The sequence below is a fragment of the Diceros bicornis genome, chromosome 8 (assembly GCF_020826845.1).
Source record: "Diceros bicornis minor isolate mBicDic1 chromosome 8, mDicBic1.mat.cur, whole genome shotgun sequence".
Classification (NCBI taxonomy): Eukaryota; Metazoa; Chordata; class Mammalia; order Perissodactyla; family Rhinocerotidae; genus Diceros; species Diceros bicornis.
The window spans coordinates 31,321,435-31,344,749 of NC_080747.1; the positions used below are offsets into that span (position 1 = coordinate 31,321,435).

Genomic DNA, 23,315 nt, shown 5'->3' on the forward strand with positions numbered 1-23,315 from the left:
GATGTCGCCATTTCTTCCTCTTTTCTCTCAGGCGTAGTCAACCTCTCCATCCCTGATGTTCCTCAAGGGTTCATGTTTGTCCCTGTCAGAGAGCTGCTTACTTTGTCTTGGGGTTATTTCTCTTGACCTCTAGATCTGTGCTGTCCAGTACAGTAGCCACGAGCCACTTATAGGTATTTAAACTTAAATGTAAACTAATTACACTTAAATACAATAAAAAATTTAGTTCCTCACATTAGCCTCATTTCAAGTGCTCAAGAACCGCATGTGGCTACCATATTGTAGATGCAGCTCTAGAACATTTCCTTCATCCAGATGCTCTTGGACAAGTTGCTCTAGATGGTGAATTCTTTGAGGTCTCTGTTCGCTGTGACACTGTCCCTCAGAACCACAAGAACTTCCCCTTCAGGGTGGGGCTCGTGTTGTGTTGTCTCCTAACTGAAGTGGTAAACTTTGGGCAGAGGCAAGATTTTCTACAACCCACATGGCTTCTAAAAATATCGTTAATGGGTATGTAGAAGGTATTGAGTCCACTGCTTTCAAGGAAGACTAAGCAAATGGGGACTTTGAAAGTCATCTGTTCCAAATTTCTTATTTTATAGATGAAGAAACTGAGGGAAAGGGACCCACTTAAGGTCAAACAGGCAATCAGTGGCAGAATGGACTAGAATCTTGGTTGTCACATCTGCATTCACTTCTCTTTCCATTAAACCAGACAAGATTGAATATCACCAAACCTGTTAGTTTTCCCTAATTAAGTTCTGTTCCTGCCCATTCAACCAGTTTCCAGTTTCTTGAGAGAAGAAGTTGTTTTCAGCTCCTTAGTTATCCTCAAATGCCCACTGCGTATAGGTGGTGCTCAGGGAATGCTCAGGAAACAGATGAGTGGAAGGCTGTCTTAGTCAGTGATTGTTTGGTTGCAAGAAACAGAAAATAACTCAAGCCAGCTTCATCAGAAGGAGGCTTGTAACAATAAAGATAAGAGTAAGAGCCGGAAACTAGGCAGTTGTCAGGAACCAAGGAAGTCTCCCATTCTTTGGGGCCGTGTAACTTTTCTTTTTTCTTCCAGTCGCCTGTTTATTCTGCACACCGGCTTTCCCAGCTTGCTCATCACTGTATACAGTCATGCCAGCCCCAAGTGTGTATGACCTCTTAGCTCCAGAGACATCCAATTACCTGGCGGCCAGTCTGCGCTTTATTCCAGAGTTTTGACAACTGATTGGCGCAGCTCATGGTAGCTCATCCAGGGAGAGGCAGGAAAAGCATGGTACCAACATGGTAGCGGGGACCCACCCGGGATATTATTTGGGCTGTGGGGGGCGGGACAGGGCTAACAAGAGTAACTGGGGCTCACTAGCTTTTTAACAGTTAATGGTTATCCAAAAGTAGGTGAAATTGTGTGTGGGAAAGTGTGTAAATTTCTTCTTACTGGAAGTACTTGGCTAGAAGATGAGTGACCTTCTGTCAAAGATTCCTGTGCTGGGAATGAAGTGTGATTAATATGTTTACCCAGTCATTAGAATTTGGGATGCTCAGAGCAGTATAGTTGGCACGTGGCTTCACAGCCAGAGGTGGTCAATGTGAAAGACTGGCGGGCCATCACTGGGCTCACCGTGGACCTTAGACACATGGTATGAGGCAAGCCGGCCCTGTGGAGGCCTCCCATACCCCTGCGTCCACTTCAGTTTGCCCAGCCACTGCAAGCGTTTGAGGCGCACTTCTAAAATCCATTGCAAACTCTGTGAGGGCAGGGACACCGTCTTGTTCTAGTTCTAGGACGTGGCATAGGGTTTGGTTCATAGATGGTGGTTGATTTCTGTTGAATACAAGGACATATGATTTTGGAATATTTAACTGAATGTGGGTATTTTATTGTGACTACTCAGATTTTACTATGTAAAAAAATAACTATATACATGGAGAAAAAGATACAAAGAAAATACAAAGAAAATACAAAGAAAATACTGATATTCTACAGAAGTCGGGGGGAGGTGTGGTGATAGGTGATATTTTCCCCTTTTCTCTTGTTCCGTTTTATAATGTGACATTTTGATAGTAGGAAAAATTAATTTTTAATTAAGAAAGAAACATTTGAAATATATTTAGTCTTATAGGAGGTTAAAATAGAAACACATTTCTGTCGTGAATTGTGATGGTAGCAAGTACAGACATGCTGCATATTGATGTTTCTGTCGATGATGGACCGCATATACAACGGTGGTCCCATAAGATTAGTACCACATGGCCTAGGTGTGTAGGGGGCTATACCATCTAGGTTTGTGTAAGTACACTCTGATGATGAAAACGTGTAATGGCCCATTTCTCAGAACATATCCCCGTCATTAAGCAATGTATGATTATATTCAGATTTATTGGAAATGGACTCAATTATAAAATCACTTCTCTCTCTTGTGGGCTTGAACTACTGATGATCATTTGAGGATGTTCTTCCCCCTTTCTTCTATGGAATTACTAATTTGCATGACCAGTAATTTGACTTGAGAAAGTGACAGCCTTAATTTGCATAAATCGAGCCCAAAACTTAGAGAGTCACGGTCTTCATTTGAAGGGTTTTTCTTGTTCCTGGCCCTCCTGCCCCCACTGTCATCCACCTCAGATGCCTTTGCTCCCAAGGGCCGCTCGTTACCTGCTTACTCGCCCTGGGAAAGAGCCTCAAGTGTCCCAAAACACTTTGTTGCCTGATGCTCATTGAGATTCCAAATTTCTCTGGTTCCAGCAGAAAAATAATTGCAGAATGTTATGTTTATCGTTTCAGAGAATAGTTTGGAAATTGATGTTTTTAAAAAAATAAGTTACATTAAGAAATATTATATAATATATAAATATATATTAAATAATGTAATGGATCCTTTTTCTCTGTATCCAGTAGCTTAAAAGACACCCCATTTCCTCTTCTGATTGCTCTTCCCATACAACTAAAAACTTTTATTTTGAAATTGTAATCGACAGGTTAGTCCAAATCAGTATGTTCTGTTTCTAAATTAACATAGCTTGTTAAAGTTTAAACTCTGCGGTTGAAGTCATTTTAAGGTTCCTGCTAATACGTTTTAATGTTCCTACTGAAGTAACATCAGTGATATGGAAAAAGCAAACATTGTGGTGTCTACTTTTAGTGGTATAATGACGGGGGTCATCGCCCCTAGATGCCTCTCAGTGGAGGGCTTTTGACTTTTGCCTTCTCCAGTCACCCCGTATTAATATGAACTCCAGTCCACTGCCACAGTCCCTGGCCGTCCCATCCTCAACCTCTACAACTCCTTTGGTTGTGATCTATAGTCGTCCTACCCACTGTGGGTCAGAAATAGTTTCATTTTCATCCTTTGGCTACTTGATTCTTTCTGCAGTGGCAGTGTTCTGTCTCCATAGTCTTGGGCATGTGTCTGTTGGTTTTTTCCCAAGATTCAGACTCTTGGATCACAGGGTGAAAAGACTCTTTTGTTTGCTTAAATACTTCTATTTAATACTCCTAGTATGATATACTCTGAGTCTGTGGAGCCCAATAAATTCTCCTTGATATTGTTGATAACTTAGATTATTTAGGGCTTTTCATATTAGAAAGAACAGGGATTCTTAATCCAATGCCTCATTTTACAGATGGGAAGACTGAGGCTCACAGACTGTGATACCCACATGAGCCTTCATCTGCACTGTGTTTAGGAATAGTATCCAGGGTCGGCACCCTGGCATTGGATGACGGCAGAGCAACCTGGTTAGGAGTCCTGGAGGTGGGTGGGTGTGGGCTGTGGGGTGCCACTGTTGCTTCCTACCTCTAGGACCTTGGGCCTGCTCCCTCCCCTCAGTTCCTTACTTTATAAAATGGAGCCAGCAGTAACTGTCTCCTTCCATGAGAGGCAGTGTTGTATCGTGAATGAGAGCGTGGGGCTAAAGAAGGCAAAAGTGCGTGCCCTCGGAAAGCCTCACAGGCCTCCAGAGAGAACCTCCGTGTGGCAGAGAGACAGGACCTGGGAGCGTTCTGAATTGGTGTGACCTTTGGGAGGATATCCTGGAATCTCAGATCTTCACTTGCATCAATACTCTTTCCTTGCACACCCAGAGTTTTAAAACTGGGCCCTGTGAGCTTTTTTCCATTGCATCATTCCAGCTCGTGGTCCTTTGTTTTCTTGGTATGTCACGAGGCAGAATAAAGTGAAACTCAGTTCTAGTTGATAACTCCCATTGTAATGAATATTTCTGCAAATAGTTTCTGGCCACCTGAGGGAAAAGGGGTCATGTATGATTTCAGAAAGATGTGATCGACTGGAGACTCAGTGTAGCATCCTGGTTAAGAGTATGCATTAAAAAAATTTTTTTTAAATGTAGTAAAAACACATAAAACTTATCATCTTAACCATTTTTAAGTGTATGGTTCAATAGCATTAAGTATATTCACATTGTTGTGCAATGGGTCTTCAGAACTGATTCTTTCAAAACTGAAACTCGATACCCATTAAACAGTAACTCTCCATTCCTTTTTCCCTGCTAACCCTGGCAAGCACCCTTCTACTTTCTGTTTCTGTGACTATTTTAGATACCTCATATAAGTAGAATCATACAGTGTTTGTCTTTTTGTGATTGGCTTGTTTCACTTAGCATAATATCCTCAGGATTCATCATGTTCTAGCACATGACAGGATTTCTATCCTTTTTAAGGCTGATGCTTATAGTACATTTTGTTCATCCATTCATCTGTCAATGGATATTTAGGTTGTTTCCACCTCTTGGCTATTGTGAATAACGATTCAGTGAACGTGAGTGTGCAAATGTCTGTCCAAATCCTGCTTTCAAGGCTTTTGGATGTGTACCTAGATGTGAAATTGCTGGGTCATATGTTGATTCTATTTTTAATTTTTTGAAGAACTGCCATACTGTTTTCCATAGCAGCTGCACTGTTTTACATTCTCACCAAAGTGCCCAAGAGTTCCAATTTCTCCACATCGTCATCAGCGCTTGTTGTTTTCTGTTTTTTTGAAGTGGTCATCCTAATGGGTGTGAGGTGATACCTCACTGTGGCTTTGATTTGCATTTCTCTATTGGTTAGTGATGTTGAGCATCTTTTCGTGTGCTTGTTGGCCATTCATATATCATCTTAGGAGAAATATCTATTCAAGTCCTGTGCCCATTTTTTATTTCAAGTTTTGGTTGCTGTTGTTGAGTTGAAGACTATGGATTTTAAAATCAGACTGGTCCAGGCTTGAATCCTGACTCCTCCATTTATGAGCTGTTTGACCCAGGGCAGCTGCACCACCTCTCTGTGCCACAGAATCTTCAGCTGTCACACAGGTACAGTAATAGCACCCAGCTCACAGAGTTAGGGATGTTGGAGTAACCATGAGGAAGCCCCCCAGAGAAGGGAGCTAGTGCTACATAAGAGTGCAGGCAGGCTGTTCCTGATAGGATTTTGAAGGAAATAAAAATAGCTGCCTTCTCAGTCGTCTGCACAGATGGCAGCTGTTCTGTAATTCCACCCCCACCACCTTCACTTTTAACATCACTGGACTTTTAGGACAAGTAAAAGGATGTTCTTGGACAATCAGAGACTGGCGTATGGAGGACACTCGTGTTACCAAGAAGAACCTCTCTGGGCCTCCTGGGCAGTGTGCTGGTAGTGTGCACAGTGGCTTCAGCTTTTTTGCAAGGTGGATATCATCACTGGAAGTCACAGCCAGAGGAGACCTGGGTCCTTACGGGGCGGCTTGCTGCTCCTGCTCCGCCCCAGGTGCCCCCCTGTGACGACAGACCCCGCCTCTCTGAGCAGCCCCGTGCTCTGAATTCAGAGGCAGAAAAACCGCGGGCCACGCCTGCTGACAGGGACAGGGGACCAGTTTCTTTTCAAACTCTTTTGACGCAGAGAGACAAAAAGACTGGGAATCATTGTAAAGAAATTAGTCATAGATGTTTCACTCTTTAAAATCATCCCAGTGAAAGGTTAAACAGCGTACAGCTTTCAAGATGTCCCAGAGGTTGACGGGTGCAGTGGGGTGAGACCTGGCCGGCCAAGCACACAATTACCAGGCTCCGGAGGATCGATTTCCCCCGTGGCTGACCTTCCTTGGAATGTAGGTGCCACTTTTCAGCTGAGTGTGCAGTACTTGGTTTTCTGTGTTGCGCCAGGATGTTTAGAAAAGTATCCCTCCTTTGAGGTGGCAGATATGTTAAGTCTTTACTGAATTATTTTGTTTGTTCACTCAAAACAGCCCATTTCTCCCCTCTTTGTTTCGTCCCATGAGCACGTAACAACTCGCACTTCTTACCAGCTCCGCCTGGAAGCTCTGGGTGCTGGGATATGCCATGGTCAGTTATGGTCAGTAGAGACTTGCAAAAGGAGATGTTACCTCTTTAATGAGTCTTTGGGACGAAGTAAACTGTGGTAATGTTGAAGAAACTTGCTTACCACAAAGCAGTTTTCAAAGAACATTTGAACTTGACTTGTCCACTTTACGTCATAAACCAGATTAAATTTAAGTGTTTGAAATCTATTGAGGTTTTGAATGAGTATCAGTGTACTGACTTTTAAGGGATGGAAGCCATCTCAATGATCATCTAGTTTGTTTCCATTTTCTAGCTGAAAACATCAAAGCCTGAAACTTTACACAGCTAAATCCTAAGTTTCCCAACTGCCGAACAATCATGGATTCCTAAAAAGAATGCTCCTTCCCAAGTTTGTTTCTTTCAGGATACGGGCCCTTATAAGGAAAGCAGTGAGGCTGGGGTTTTCCAGGAGGAAAGATCACATTTCCACATAGAGCCCAATGAGCATTGTGTTGAGTTGGGGGAAGAATTGGGTTCACTATTTTAAACTTCTTGTTTCATAGCTTGGACTTCCCCATCCCCTCTCCCCAGTAAAGCACAAAAGTATTTCCTAACTTTTAAGTCATGGGCTTCCTTTCATGGATTTTGACCTTAGATCATATGCAGATAAGCACTGTGTAATGGGATGGGTGGGGTTAGATTTTTTAGTCACAGATGCATGAGAGGCAGGAGGGAGGGTGGAGGGCAGCGGAGTTTATAACTGGGGCTTTTAGCGGTTCATCCTCGTCAGCGACTAAGGCTTCTCATCACAGGACTGTTGTGCAAGCAAAAGCTCATCACGGTTTCCCCACTGCCTTTTCGGATCACCTGTATATGCCTTGGGGACCTTTCCTCCTCTCTCCCTCTGAATTTTTTCCTTGGTCACATCACACATTTCTTTCTTACATCCCCCACATTACCCTTTCCCTGCTTCCCATTCCCACTTTCTTACCCTTTCCTAGCAGTTCCCACCGAAGGTCTCACAGCTCTTCTCTGGGAATTACAGGTCTGTGATGTGACCGTCTCGTTTTTGAGTATTTCTAGTTGAATAGCTTCCAATGCTCATCTCCGGAGATGAGTCTTAAGTGTGCACGGCCCGCCTGCCGCCTTTATGTGGGACTAAGGTCATGATCCCACTGCCCCCTGCGGCCTGCTCCTGCTTGGGTGTGCCTCAGGCGCTTCAGACTCTGCCTCCCATTATGATGTTTTAAAAGGGTGGGTATGGACCAAGGAGATGACACAATGCAGTGCTACCAAAAATCAAAATATAGCATGGAACGTACATGTTCAGTGAAAATCCAAGAAAAGACCAGAAGGAAATATGTGAAAGTATTAGGAGCACCTGTCTTTGGGAAGTAGGATTATAAGTGACTTTTTTCCTTTTTTTCCATATTTTTTAGTGTTTCCAGGTTCTCTGCAATGAGTTAATCGATGTTACTTGTTTTAGGGGAAAAAAAAAGTCAGTCAATATATCTAAAAACCCTTGCCTGGGCCAGAGGGGAAAAAATAGGGCACTCTTCTTGAAAATTGCCATTTGTGCTATTGTTTTCTCATTTTACCGGTCACTAGAGATTGGACCCGTTGGAGGAGGCTCTCGGACTCCTTTCTCTGAGTCTCTCCTGCAGCACCTCTGGCCACCCATTCCTTCCTGCTCCTTGACTGCCCCTCAGATTCATCTTTCAGACCTCTGTGGCCACAACAGCTGTTCCCTCTGCCCCTTACAGTGGTTCTTTCTATAACTCGGTCTTTATCATCACATCATCAAGATACACTGATATAGTTTTTAATGAAAGTCCAAAATTTGCATGCAAGATGCAATGCCTGCCTGTGACGTGATGAGGGAGATTTATCCTGTGTTGTTTAACATGCAGATGTTCTGAGTGCCCAGTTGTTCGCAAAGCACTGTACTAGGTGTTGGGTTGAAAGTGGATTTAGTGAAAGATAAAGGAGCATCCGAGTGTAGTATGGGAGACAAATAACAAATACCAAGGGAGAAAAAAGGATGAGAAATGCTGAGTCTGGATATAGCTAAGGTCAAGGTTCTGAACTGGAAAGCTGTGGCTGCGAAGGAGAAGAGCCTTTTAAATTCCCCAGAGGATTTTTTATGTTGTCTTGTACTGATGCAGTGCTGTTTGTGGCGTAAACCTTAGTGATTTTGAGGTTACAACTTTATCGGGATAACATGATCTTTATCTACACCAAGCTTAATAAATATTATTGAAGCATAAATTAAAGATACTAAATCTACCCATCTATATTATAACTGTGTGGCAGAAACTATATCTTGACTCTTGGTTCTTTCACAAAACCTTAATGCATTTTTGCCTTGAGCGTGTTTTGTCTGATTTTATATCACAAGCCTGTGTTTGTCTCATGTCTTGAATCTGTGGAATTGTTGTCCTTTTTTCCTCCATCATCTTATGGGTGTTCAAGCGATTTTAATTAGAAGTTGGGCTTAAATCAGGCACTGGCATTGCGCTCCGTGATCATCTGGGGACTTGAAAGCACTTATATAGTTAAGTGTCTGCCTGGTTGGTGCACCGGAATGGGTTGGGTTGGAAGTACCATTCCAAATCTGCGTCTGGTGCTAGGGCAAGTGAAGTTGTCTTGCACTGACAAGGAAGCAGGCTGGACGAGGAAGTGGGATAAAAGGTAGACCAGGTGACAGAGTTCAGGTCTAAGTCCTATCCCAGGACCTGGCTTATAAAAGATGCCACAAATATAAAATATCAAAGATACCACGTGGCAGCACAAGTCAGTTGCCGCATTAGTGACATAGATATCAAGTGCTGTGAATTCAGAAGGAAAGGTGGCTCTGAGCTAGAGTACTTGGTGTCTTTGCTCAAGCAGATCCCTCTTTCTGGCCCCCAGGTCTCCCTTCCCCCTGCAAAAAAAAATAGTAATAATAATTTTGCCAATCCATCAAGACTCAAAACACCATCCTGTTCCTTTCAGTCATAATGAAATTTTGTTACCTGTGCTTTCTAAACTTTCCTTTTTTCTTAGCTACTGACTGAAGTCTTATTTAAGGAGAGTTTGCAGAAGCCCTATAAAACATTAAATCAGACCTGCTCTGCTGAAATGGAGAGGAGAGGTAGTTTAGAACCACATTTGCTCCTGCTACGGATTGACTGATTGTGTACTCCCCAAATTCGTAGATTGAAGCTCTCATACCCAATGTGATGGAGGTGGCACCTTTGGGAGGTAATTCAATTTAGATGAGGTCATGAGGGTAGAGCCTCCATGATGGGGTTAGTGCCCTTATAAGAAGAGAATGAGACCAGAGCGCTCATTCTCTCTGTGCCATGTGAGGCTACAGCAAGAGGGAGGCTGTCTGCAAACCAGGAAAAGGGCTTTCACCAAGAACCCAGCCACACAGGCACCGTCATCTTGGACTTCCAGCCTCCAGAACTGTGAGAAATAAATGTTTAAGCCACTCAGTCTATGGTATGTTGTTATGGCAGCCCGATCTAAGAAAGCTCCATTCCCCACCTCTTCCCTGGCCTCCTGCATGGACTTTGCAAACAGAGCTTTGTGGAGTATAGTTTGAAAGCTGTCATTCCTTAATGCAGCCACTCTACTCACACCAAGTCTGATTCTGACCCTCTTAATACCCTGTGCTGTGGTCAGGGGAGATTTGAAGGTGAGGACATTGGTTTCCTCTCTAGGCTTCTTTTCCCCGTGCCTCAGTAGAAACTGAGATGCAAAAGGGCCCCACGAGACGGAGCATACCTTTCTCAGGTGGCGGCGGCTGGTCCTGGCTCCGAGGAGGCTCACATGGAGGAGGTGCTGGGAGCCCAGCTGTAAACAAACGAGCGGCTTTTCTGCAGATGGTTAAATAACAAGGGCTGAGAAATCGTGATCTTCACTTTCAGTAGTATATTTTTCTGTCTGTGTTGGTTGACTCATTGGTCTGTGTTTCTGTTTCTGTTCATATCTGGAAGTTTTCTGGAAGGAAATTTATTCTCACTATGATAATGTGGGTAGTTGACCTCAGTCAGCAGGGAGGGACCACTTTCTGAATGCATTTCTTAAGAAAATGGTATTAATTTTAGTTCAAACAGTTGCCTTTGACAAAGATAAAAATGAGATTTGGCTAGTGTTTGAAAAGAAAGATACATTACATTTCAAAATTTTATTTAATAGTCAGGTCACCCATAATGGATGGAGTCATTGCTTAATTAATTTGAAAGGATTATTTTTAAAGGGTACCCCTGTTCCCTAAGTGTCAGATAATATGAAACCACCAATTAAGGTAAACCCTTAACCTAAAGTGAGTGGCTGGAAAAAGTGCTGAATGTCAAGGGCCAGGACTTTTCAAACTTTAGTGTGCGTTAGGATTCCAGTTGTTACAACTCAGACTTCTGGGTCCCGCCCCAGAGTCTGGGATCCAGCAGGTCTAAGGTGGGGCCAAGAGTTGGCAGTTCTAACGAGCAACCAGGTGATAGATGCTGCGGTCTGGAGAGCACCGCTCCCATAGACAGAACCCGTGTCCTAGGTTCTGTAGATGGTGACCCCATGTGCTGTTGTGGGGAGGAGGGTCAGGGGGACATCTTGTCTCTACGCCCTCAGTGAGGTCCAAGCAATGTGGGCTTGACCAGCAGCTGTAGTCATGGAGAGTCAACAATGTAAATGACAAACGCTGGATGGTCTGATACCTTTTTAAAAATCCATGTGGATGAGATCAAATGGCCGTGTGGGTAGTGGTGGGGTAAATCCCCACATGGTTACTGCTCACTCACTGGCTCTCTGATTAGAGCTTAATGGCCAGTCATTTTTTCACCTCTCTCGGGCTTGTGTCAGTGTGGCAGCCTTGCATAGCACAGGAAGCCCTTCACCATTTGATCTGACTCATTTCTTACCATCTGCATTCACTCCTCCCTCCCCCACCACACACACTTTCCCAGGGTCACGTAGAACTACTTGCAATTCCCGAAGCCATCATGCCCTGTTGTTTTACTTCCCGCACTTCCCAAGGAGTGCCCTTCCCTCTCTCTGGCAGTCGTCCCTCCTGGTCATGCTTCAGGACTTAGCGCTTAACCGTTCCCTCCACCACTGTCCTTTCCCCTACCCCAGTGAAAGGGTCACTTGAGGGTCGTCTCTTCTAGAGGCAGGGCTTCCATGGTGGCCTTCTGTACTTTTTCCATGGTGGCCTTCTGTACTTTCACCACCCCAAGGGCTGTCCTGCCGCTTCTCACACTGACCTTCATGGTGGCCTTCTCCCAAGCTTGGGAGACAGAGGTTGGTTTCATTTCATCATTGTTCTTGGGATGAATTGAATGAATGATTGGTCACAGAGGTGATTAACACCTTATTTGTAATATGTTTCTTAAAAAGCTGTATATATGTAAAGTTATGGATATATGACATTTAGATATATAAGATATATTTATCTACATATGGATATATATGAAGTTTATATGAAGTTTTATAATAGTTTTGCATAATTTAAGAATAGAACTGTTGAAAAGAGCTGAGCTGGAGTCACTTGGGCCCAGAATTGTGTGCCTCCTAAGGAAGGGCCTTGCTTGTTTCTTCCCACTTCTGTGCATGTTTTTCCCATCCCCTGCATCTGGACTGCCCTCTTTTACTTCCCTGCCTTGTGCTTGTCTTTCTCTGGATGCTCCAGGCTGCCTTGATCTCTTGCTTCCCTGAGCTCCTCTTGCATTTTGTTACTGTGCTCAGGGCAGTGACTGTCAGCCCCAGGGGTGCCTTTCTCAGAATCACAGAGGCTCAGCTGAGGTTCCTGAGGTTCGCCTGGGTGCTGGGGGAGCACAAAGGAGGTACTGCAGGATGGGTGGGGCAGGAGTGGCTGGAGGAGTCTTCCCAGAGGGCGTGACCTTGGAGCTGGGCTTTGAAGGAGGAGGAAGGGAGTCAGCTAGACAAAGAAAGGCCAAAGGGCATCCCAGGCATTGTGAGAGTGGCTGTCCTCTGCAGTGCTTCCATGCCTCTCATGACCACAGGCCCTGGACACACTAAGGCAGTGACCAGGGGCCTCCTATTGTTGTGGGGAGCCCTGTGGACAAAACTGTTGATTTCTTCGTAGAATAAGTGTCTGCCTTCCTCGGTATCCTTCAGTAAACCAGTTTGTTTTTTTTTTATCTGCAGCCCCAGTTTGTGGAGAAGTCTAAGGCACAGAGTGATTTTGCCAGGTGTAAAGTAAAATAGATAATGATAATAACAGGATTTCAGCACTTACCCCTGGCCAAGCTCTGTTTTAAGTGCTCTCAAGGATTTTTCATTTAATCCCTGCAACAAGCTGTGGGAGGTGGATGCTATTATTGACTGTGGTTTTTGGATGAGGAAACTGAGGCACAGAAGGGTCGAGGGCTTATTTCCTGGTTAGTAGGTGGCAGCACTGGGTAATAGGTGCCTGCTCCGTTCCCTCTTTGCATTCATTTCCATCACCCCGAGCACTGGAGGAGCCAGCCTGGGGTCTGAGTCCTTGTCCTGGCTCCACCAGCCAGTTAGCTCCGTGTCCCAGGCCTTGCCATTGAGGGATAGAAACAGTCCTCACGTATCGGCTGCTTGTGAGGATGTGGTCAGTGGGTCCTTGTAAAGCACACTGCCTGGACATTGTAAGTGCTCAAAAATGTAAAACTTTGTACCTCTTTGAGCCTCAGTTTCCCCACCTGGGAAGGGAGGGGTCATCTTCTAGTGCCCCTTTCAGCCCTAAGTTTCTGTGTGTGTGTGAGTGCTGGCGGTTCCCCCCACGATGCAGAAGAAGGAAGGAGCGAGAGCAAGGGCCGGCTAAGGCGGTTGGCATGCAGCTGCCCGTGGGAAGTTCCCCGGACGGGGGCCCAGGCCAGGTCCCCAGACACCCCGCTCACACACACATCCTGGTGGTGCTGACCAAGGGCCTTTTGTAGTGGTGATACTTTTCCACCCAAAGGTGTCTCATAAAATTGCAAGAACCACAATTTGAAATCCAGTGTTATAAAGGGGCAATATAAGAGAGCAAACTGTGACAAAGATCAGCATTTTATATGCCAACTGGAGCTGAATATTTGTTCCTCTTTATAGTTTTATTGACTTTAATCAAGAAACAAGAGCCCTGACCTTTAGCCCTCTCCAAAAGTACAATATCCTTCCATGTATTAAATAAAAATTCATTCTTCTGCAGCATTTTCTTGGTTCTTTTCAAGCTTATGTAGACCTCAACTTTTATAGCCACTACCTCCCCACCCCGGGCAAGAACAGAGCTCTTGGTGCTTTGTGCCTCTGCCCTCGCAGGAGAGTGGCCCGGAACGGAGGAAGTCAGGGGCCTTGTTGGCTGAGCAGAGCTCCCGGGAGCGCCTGCTTCAGTCCTGTTCTCTGTGCCGCTTCCTTGTTCTCTTCCCGGGGCTTCCCACTGCAGGGCCATCTTCACTGCTGCTCCTTTGAGCTGTAGGTACAACCCCTAACCAGGCTAGGTCCGGGCTTTTGGCTTCCTCGTCTCTAAGTCGTCTTCATAGAGCCTTGGAAACTCACCCCAAGTGGCTAATTTGGGAGGGTGTAGGGATAAAGATCTGCAGGGCTTGCTTCTGTTTCTAGTTTCTGCATATCTCAGCTGCTGCTTTTTAAAAAAAGTTGTGTCCCCCCACCCCACCCGCATCACATATCCTCACCTCTCCTCGCACCCCACCTTAGGCAGAGTTAGGCTGGCTATTCTGTCTTCATAGCTTTTTTGTCTGAGCAACTTTTTCACATTATTTCATAATAGGCTTTCATTTGTCTGATCCACTAAGCTTTGCATTCCCTGATGACCAAGATATCTTGTCATTGCTAAAGAATGCATAAATGAAATAAAATTTCCTTGAAAAAACTGTGAAAACCTCAAATCTTCTATGACTCCCAGTTCCTTACTAATTAACACATAAATTAACCAGCCATTCAACGCTTTTGTAATCTAGGCTCAATCACTCCTGTCTTCCATTGCTATGTTCACACCATCTGGTCATTAGCCAGAATGGGTCATTGGATGATTAATTGATAGTCACCTGTACGCCTTGTTTATGCCGCTCCATTTACCGGAAATGGCTTCCATCATTTCCACCTGTCTGAATTTTCCTTGTCCTTCAGGAACCACCACCACTTCCAAAAACCTGATCCTGGTGATAAGAAGAATGATAGTTGACATTTGATTGAATGCTTGCTATGTGCCAGGCTTGGTGTTTTCCCACACATTTACCTATAATGCTCATACTAGGCCTTTGAGGTAGGCACTATGATGCACATTGTGCAGATGAGGAATAGGTATAAAGGGATCTCACAGCCCATCTGAGGTTAAGTAGCTGGATGAGTGGTCAAGCGAGGATTTCATCCCAGACTTGTGGCTCAAGGGCCCATGCTCTTGACCTGATACAGGAGAGAGTTATCTTTCTTTGCCGAACTTCTAGAACACTTTCTTTGTATTTCCCAGTAGTCGTGTACTCCTCTCAATCACCCTGTTGAAATTTGAGAGACTGTGTCATATTCATATCTGGATTTCTAGCAGCATATGGCAAAAACTTAAAAATATTTCTTTTTACCAAATGAATGTTATTTTTAAAAAATTCTATTTTCTTATAGCTACACCATCATATAATACAACTGTAGAAAATCATGAGGTTCTTTTTTTGATTATTTTCCATAAAACATCCAAAGAAGTGCTAGTAGGGTTTAGAGCAGTCTCAGGTACATGAATTCATTTGCTCAGTGACTGTTCCATGTGCATCTGCTGTTCCCAGGCACAGGGTAGGGCAAGGAAGCCAGAAATCTGCCCTCCTGGCATCCACGTTCTGCTGTAATAGAGGTAACTTTGTTCGTGCTTTGTAAACAGTTTGACAGCATCATAGAGGACTTCCTGTCCCTTAAATCTGCACGGTTGTTTTACTGTGTTTTTTTAGGAAATTTTCTTCAGCTGTTGGTAACAACAGATGCTGCAGATGTTAATCCCCAATGTTGTTAGCTTTTCTCCAGAGATTTAATGCTCAGTTTTAATTCTCATTTCCAAAATCTATTCATGTTGTTAAAACAGAGGTTTCAGAATAACTGGAATTTTAAACATTTCTTTTTCTTTTGGCATAGGAGATCAGGATTTTCAAGAGGGATGGAGAGAATTATAAAATGCTCTATTGTGAGATAACAGGAAAAGCCAGAATATTGGAGAACAAGGATCTGTTTCTTCATTTTCTTCCTGGAGCTCCTCTTTCTTACAGGGCACTTAACGTGTGATTTAATGTCCTGTCCGTAAGAGGAGGAGAACTGCAGTTCAGGACTTGAGATCAGTGTCTTGTGAAAATACAGGGAAGGAGCCATGTATTCTGTACTTTATGGAGCCAGATGCTGGGCAGATGTGAGGCCATCAGCATGTTTCTTTTCCTCCTGCCCTGGTTGTGTCCATACCCACGGTGCAGTGTTGTACTCTTCCCACGCATTTGTGTGCAGAGAGAGAAGCATGCAGCAGTACCAAGGTGTTGGAGAACAACTTGGCATCTAAAACATTGACACACCAGCATAGATCATATTTATGACTCTATTGAGAGTGTCACGGCAGTGATTTAAATGGAGGCAATTGTCTCTTAGGGCCCCTGAATTATGGTTGGTTTTAGAATTCTTAGAGCCCATTGAAGGCTGTTCTTTCTGAAGGTCTATATAATTTAAGCATTCGACATCCTGTCGTTATAGGAGATGTCAGAGCGGTACAATCTAATCCTAGACTAATGTGTCACTGCAGCCCTTCGGTTTTGTGGCTCTGCAGACTTTATAAATATGTGTGTGAGTGCCTGTGGTCTCCACAGTTGGGCAGTCGGAGGTGAAGATCATTTCTCACACTTTGCACCAAGGGACTGGAACCCCAAAGGCGTATGTGTTTACAAAGGTTTACAAAGAGGGACCTACCAAGCTGGTGGGGTAGAGCAGCTTCCAGCCTCCGGCGCAGCCTCTGCTGGCCTAAGCTCTTGCACGTCAGTCTCTGTGCAGTATCTCTCAGCAAAATATAAGTCAATGAAAGGAGCCAGATCCCCAGGGTTGTTCTGGAGAGTATTAGAAACATCAGAGTGGCCTGTCACAGACCACCTGGCACATCACGTCCTGGGTACGTATAAGGCACTCGATAAATACTGGGGTAAGGGGCTTAGGAATGATCCAAGTTAAAACAATGTCCATATTTATTATTAGAACAAGGTTCTCAGTTGACAATTGTCCAACGTTTTCTTGCTATTATCCGCACCCTGCCCCTCCACCCACCTGTGTGCCCCTCCACCTAGCCACCTGTGTACGTGGTTACACATTTCACAAGACTGCACCCCAAACACACACATGCATGCTTGTGCAACACAAAGAGGACTGATTACAAAGCTATAGCCTTGTCCCAAATCTGACTCTTTTTGCACTGATAAGAAAATAGCCCAGTTGGAGTCATTTAGCCGTGCTAAATTTAGAACAAACAAATATTTTAACTATCCCTGTTCTGTAAGTTATGAAACTACTTTGTAACTAGGTGACTGTTAGTATAAACAAAAGATCATATTTGTAAAAAAAATTGTGAATTTAAACTATAATGTCAGTAACTGTTACCACATAAAATAAATTTGGGTGAAGGGGATATGTGTTTACTCCTTTCTAAGGTTTAGGAGAGGATAAGTGATGAGTTTTTTTACTCTGAATTGGGTTCTCGCTGGAGGTGACCTTATTCCCCCTGCCCCCCAGGGGACATTTAGCAATGTCTGTGTAGTTTTGATTGTCACTGCTGGCGTGGGTGGAGATTACTGTCATCTAGTGGGTAGTGCCCAGGGATGCTGCTAAACATTCTACAAAGAACAGTCCCCCATGACAGAGAATTATCTAGCCCAAAATGTCCGTGGTGCTGAGGTTGAGAAACCCTGCTGTAAACTTTTAGGTTTATTTGCTGACCTTGACTGTGGATTAGCTTTTATAGTTAATTCAGAGGTGAAATTAATACTCATCCTTGTAATCCTTCTTTGTGTTCTGGACTTGGCCTTGGTACCTGACCAAGGTCGGGACAAGCTCTGGCCATGTGTGAAGATCTAACTTCAGGTAGCTGATAACAACAGCACTTGAACCGTGTTCTAATGGTAACAGAAAGGAAGGCAAAGAGCTGACGTGCTAAGTACATAGGGTTGCATGAAGGAGTGAGGCGTGAAAATGTAGTGTGGAGCCCCGCCACTCAAAGTGTGCTTTGAGAACCAGCAGTGGTGGCATCGCTTGGGAACTTGATAGAAATGCAGACTCTCAGGCTCCCCTCAGACCTACTGCATCAACATGTGCGTTTTTGCAAGATACCTACATGCTGCTCCTGCATCGAGAAGTTAGAGAAGCACGGGGTGAGCGTTGTTTACTGTGGAGGAAAATACGCCCTGGTTCAAATTGTGCATCTGACTCTTACTAGCTGTGTGACCTTGGCCAAGTTAAAAAACCTCACCGCACCTTAGTTATTTTGGCTGTAAAATTAGGATAATGTCACCTAATCTCAGGAGGTGGTCATGAGACTCAGACAAGTTTATTGGTGTCGCGGCCTCATCATGTGGTAAAAGTTCAGCACCCTGAGCTGTGATGATGAGAAAAAGAAGACAAGAGCAGAGACATGGGGAGGCAATTTATGTCTTAAACCTGACAGTCGTCATCGCCAAACAATGCTTGTAATCTTTGTAGATCTAATTTCTCTGAGAAGATAGCAAAAACCAGGGCTATATACCCTTCTGTAGACCGTGGTTCTTGTCAGCAACCCAGTTGACAGGGGGCAAAGGGATCTAGGGACCAACCAGCCTCAACTCCTAGACGTGTTTCGTCAGCCTGGCCTGAGTTACACCTGTCCTGCTCATTACGTTCCAGAATTTGAAAGTAATGTAGTAGAATTTTTAAGGTACTCGGGAGGAGAAAGGCTGTGGTAAACAGGAAGGATGAGGTTAGAGGAAGGAGATTAGGTGAGATGAGCCCTTGTCTTATTAGCAGGGTTTAAGAATGAGAAAGAATTTACAGATTAACTCCACCTGATGCTCTGACGACTGGACGGGTCCCAGGTTCTTTTTGTATCAAGTCCGCTGAAATGCTGCTTCAGCTCCTGCTCTGACGCCTGCCACATCAGCCAGGACATCTCACAAGAGTCACTTTTTGGAAACGAGGCTCTTGTGTGAACCAGAGGGAGTATCAATACTTCCAATAGAGATAAAGCAGAACTCGAATCGTAAGTGCAGTGTCCAGCAGAGTTTCAACAGCCGAGGTGGTGAAACAAAAAAAGGAAAGGAAAGGGCTTATGTGGAAGACTTCAGCCTGCAGAATAAGATTAAATGATAATCTTGAATAAAATTGCTTTTGAAAAAAGGATTAATTTAAACTATCATATTCAGTAATGACTAATCCTAAGTATGCAGGTTTTTGGGGGTTTGATTTGTCTTCTGTTTTGCAGGAGAACGTTTTTCAATCTTTGATTTAAATCAGAATAGATTTGCATTATTTAAAAAAATTTTTTTGATTATAAAAACGTTTATTGTCACAAATTTAGAAAATACAGGAAATACAAAGAAGAACAAGCACTCCCAAACCCAGCACCTACTATCTCTTGTTTTCTTCAACAGTTATTTGTCAGGCACCTGCTGGGTGCCAGGGACCGTGCTTGTGCTGGACAAACCCTTGTTGACAGGGCGGCCTTGTCCAGCCTTCTTGGAGCTTACCGTTGAGTGGCTAAATTTTGATGTTTCCGTCTAGTATTTTTTTCTGTGCCCTTAGTGAATATGTGATAGCAAACAATTAGAGTTAATGTTCATCATATTCTTACCGTGTTAGACCCTGTTTTAGGTGGATTATATCATATGTATTAACTCAATCCCTGTAACACCACTGTGAGGGAGGTGTTGTTATTCCCACTTACAGTAAGATTGGAAAGCTGAAGTATAGGCAGATCAAGCAACTTGCTGAAGATCACAGCATCAATAAATGGCAGAGTCTTGATTAAAACCCAGGAAGCCTAGGGACCGGCCCCGTGGCTTAGCGGTTAAGTACGCGTGCTCCGCTGCTGGCGGCCTGGATTTGGATCCTGGGTGCGCACCGACGCACCACTTGTCTGGCCATGCTGAGATGGCGTCCCACATACAGCAACTAGAAGGATGTGCGTCTATGACATACAGCTATCTACTGGGGCTTTGGGGAGAAGAGGGGAAAAAAAGGAGGAGGTTTGGCAATAGATGTTAGGTCAGGGCCAGTCTTCCTCAGCAAGGAGGAGGAAGATTGGCATGGATGTTAACTCAGGGCTGATCTACCTCACACACACAAAAAAAACCCAGGCAGCCTAGCTCCAGAACCTGCCCTATTAATCACTAAACTATACTGCCTCTTATAATTTTTAAAATTGAGATCCTACCATATAGACAGTTTTAATTCCTGCTTTAGTATTGATCATTACATATGAGCATCCTCCTATAATGTGCATAAACTATTACTTCTTACCCACAAAAGAAGTAGAATTTTAATGTATTCATTTGTTCATTAGGATCATAATGAAATAAGCATATACAGAAATGTGATAAACCTTTAAATGCTTACAGAGATCATGAAGCATTCTTAATGCTTATCAAAATTTTTTTAATCCATTAATTTAAAGGCAGTCAGATGGACAAGTTACTTTAGGAAATTAGACATTTCATAGCTTGTGTTTGATTTCATAGATCTCATAGCAGGAAAACAAACCCAACTTTAGATAAAGATAATGAGCAGTCAGTGGTGACGACTGTTCTGGAAGTTAATCATAACATGGAATTATGTTGGAGCTGTCCACTGGAAGAGATTGTATGTTGTATTACAAGTGGTTGTGAGACTCAAGTCACCTGTGAAGGGCTTTTCACAGCATATGCTAAGACCATGGTTTTATTTAGGTTCAGTTTAGGCAGAAGTTCTCAAGAATGCATTGTGTCAGATGAGGTCCACTTGTAGGGGAACTTCTGCTCTTCATACCTAGTTTCATATTGAACAGGTAGAACATTCTCTGTGCATGTCTGTAAGGTTTTTGTGAGTTATAACAACATGGTGTGCTAGCAACATAGTGTCTGCAGTTGAGAAAGGTACAAATTCATGAAACGTAAAGAGATTTCAACTAATAAGTAGAAATATGAAAATTGATGACAAGGAAACATTTGAATTGTAGGGGTATCTAGAGGAGAGCATGGACTTCCAAGTCAGGCAGACATAGATTGGGATCCCAACGCACCTGCTTATTCACTGTGTGACTCTGGGAAAGTTACTGGCTTCTCTGAGCCTTAGTTTCCTCTTCAGGCTAATACCTGCCTTCTGGAGTCAGGGTTGAATGAGTCTGTCCATATAGAACACCTGGCACGGTGCTCAGCACTTGGTGGAGGATCCGTTAAAGATCGCTGTTATTATTGGCTATTAAACATGTTTTAATCTTCTTTCAAAATACCTATCCATATAACACAGTGGTTAAAAATGCACACGAAAGCCAGACTGTGGGTTCTAATCCTGGCTCTACTACTTCCTTGCTGTGTGACCTTGGGCAAGCTACTTAAACTCCCCTGTGCTTCAGTTTGCTTTTCCTTAAAACTGAATAGTTATAGTTCCTACATCTTAGGGTGATTGAGTGTTAAATTATTATACATAAAGCCCTCAGAATAGTCTGGTACATAGTGGGCACTATATGTATGTTTCTACTATTATCAATATATAGTCCTTAACTCAGAGGAAGATAAAAATATTACACCTTAAAAAGTAAGTATCTTTGAACATTTTTTCAGCTGCTACAACTTTTGCTCACTATTTGATGTATAATTTGTTTATGTTTGCAGCTCAGGCATAGTATACTCCAGCGCATATGGAAACATGAATTTTACACTTGGGTGATATCATTATGTACATCTGAATGAGCAGAGTTTTCTGATTTGGCACTGTGTTTAAATATAAATTTTTATTGAAAAATGATCATTCTGAAATGTCGTTTTCCCTCTCCAGAATATTCAGAGCTGGGAGAGCTTCCGCCACGATCTCCTTTAGAGCCGGTTTGTGAAGATGGACCCTTTGGCCCAGTACCAGAGGAAAAGAAAAGGACATCTCGCGAGCTTCGAGAACTATGGCAAAAGGCTATTCTACAACAGATACTGCTCCTCAGAATGGAGAAGGAGAATCAGAAGCTGCAAGGTTGGTTTGCCATTTTTGAAATTGAACAGGCCTGATGATCTTCATTCATCTTGGGTCTGAAGTGAATCATATCAGACATAAGCTTGCTATCTTAAAAGGCAAGATACTCTAACGTGTGTGTGTATGTACATACATATATACACACACACAAAATGTCTACTTTTTCAAAGTAAACGCTACTTACTTTCTGGAGATTTAATGATAATCTCATCAACTCTATCAAATTATTCCTTTATGGTCATGTTTAGCATAATGTCTATAACTTCTGAGAGAACAACCTTCAGCTTTAAGCTCTAACCCTCTGAAAAGTGTTTGTTTTTTGTTTGTTTCTCTCTCTCTTTCTACTTTGTCTTCAGCCATAGTCTATGCCTGGGTGTTAGGTATGAACTGATCCTACATAAATCATTAAAGTTCATAACCTCACTCTGTGCATTTTTAGTGAGTTGTAGGTAACCTGAAAACAGGACTAATCTTCGACATTAGCTGAGCTTAACCTGTGCTGATATCAAGGTTTTACATAGACAGACTCATTTAATCCTGACCACAACTCCAGAAGGCAGGTATTAGCCTGAAGAAGAAACTGAGACTCAGAGAAGCTGAGTAACTTGCCCAGGGTTATGTCAGTATCAAAATAAGATGTGAACTTTGAAAGTTTAGATTTTGTTCATTTCCTGTTTCCATACTGTCACTTGAAATAATAAATATTTTCAGAGTAGCTGAGAAGCTAAGTTGATGTAGCCGGGGTGGTATAATGGAAAAGAGCACGGGTCTTGGAGTGTAGAAAGCTGCTGGATAAAAGAATGAGTATTTTGATCGGGAAGTCTGAACAGACTCTTTCAAAGGGAAGCTGTGCGGGTGGTTCAGTCATGCCGCCTCTGCCCAAAGCAGTTTTGGAATTAGAGTACCTCTCACTGAACTTTCTCCTCCACTGCAAATCTTCATCTTTTGATAATGATCTTGATGTTTGTATAGGACTGAAAGTCATTAAGACACTAAATCTGATGAATAACATTCATAGTCCAGATAACTGTGTCATCTTCGACCAAAAATAAGAAGTGAAGTATACAGTAATAAGATCTTTTGATATGCAAGTAGTCCAGCAGTTAGAATGGCTGCTTATGGATGTAGTGAGCTTTCTGTTACACAGTATTGAAGCTGAGAGAAATGGGGCACCCCTTCACAGTGCTATGGAAGAGGATGCCAGAGCCAGGGGAGTTCAGAGCAGTGAATGCTAAGTTTTCTTCCAACTCTCTTTTTCTACCATTTTCTTGTGTGTTTTTGAAGGTAATTCTAAATGCAAATGTCTAAAAGAGGTTTGATAGTGATGGCATCACTCAGCATGTCATCAGCTAAACGACAGCTTTGGAGCACAGCACTCATATTCATGTGTATGTGGGGATTTTTGTTGAAAAGCCTAAAGGCAGTATGTCCATCATATAGGTCGTAAACCTTAATGACCTTAAGGTTTATCCTGGCCGATCTTCTTGCAAATGACAGCCTCAGAAAATCAGGGCATAGCTGTAAAATAGGAATTGTGCTGGCTGGCTTCTTGTAAACGTTGGGAGGAATCATGACTAATTAATGAGACGAGAGTTAGAGTACCTTTGGAATTAGAGTACCATTCCAAAAAGTTCTTTGCTTTTGTGGCATAAGCAAAGCTTTTGTAAAGCTTTGTGAGTGACTAGACAGACTAGAATGAACAGGGAAGAGCTTCCTAAGGTTACCCGGAACACCTTGCCAGGTATGGCGTTAAGTTCACTGGCCCTTGCCAGCATCTTTCTGCTTCCTCATCTCATCCGGCAGTGCTCAGTTCTGTGTGGTCTTTCATTTTTACTGTTTGAATTAGTTTCTCTTCTTAGCTCTATAAAGTTGAACATATGTTT

At 43.2% G+C, this 23,315-nt stretch overlaps 1 protein-coding gene across 6 annotated transcripts in view; it reads left to right on the forward strand.

The window, feature by feature from the left end:
• The window catches only part of TBC1D1 (TBC1 domain family member 1), a 221,123-nt gene that overhangs the window by 155,430 nt on the left and 42,378 nt on the right, over positions 1–23,315 (forward strand). For all 6 annotated transcript variants that reach the window (XM_058546873.1, XM_058546871.1, XM_058546872.1 and 3 more), the window contains one exon: positions 21,247–21,432. In XM_058546873.1, the coding sequence (XP_058402856.1) occupies positions 21,247–21,432 (186 nt within the window). The remainder of the gene's footprint in view (positions 1–21,246; positions 21,433–23,315) is intronic.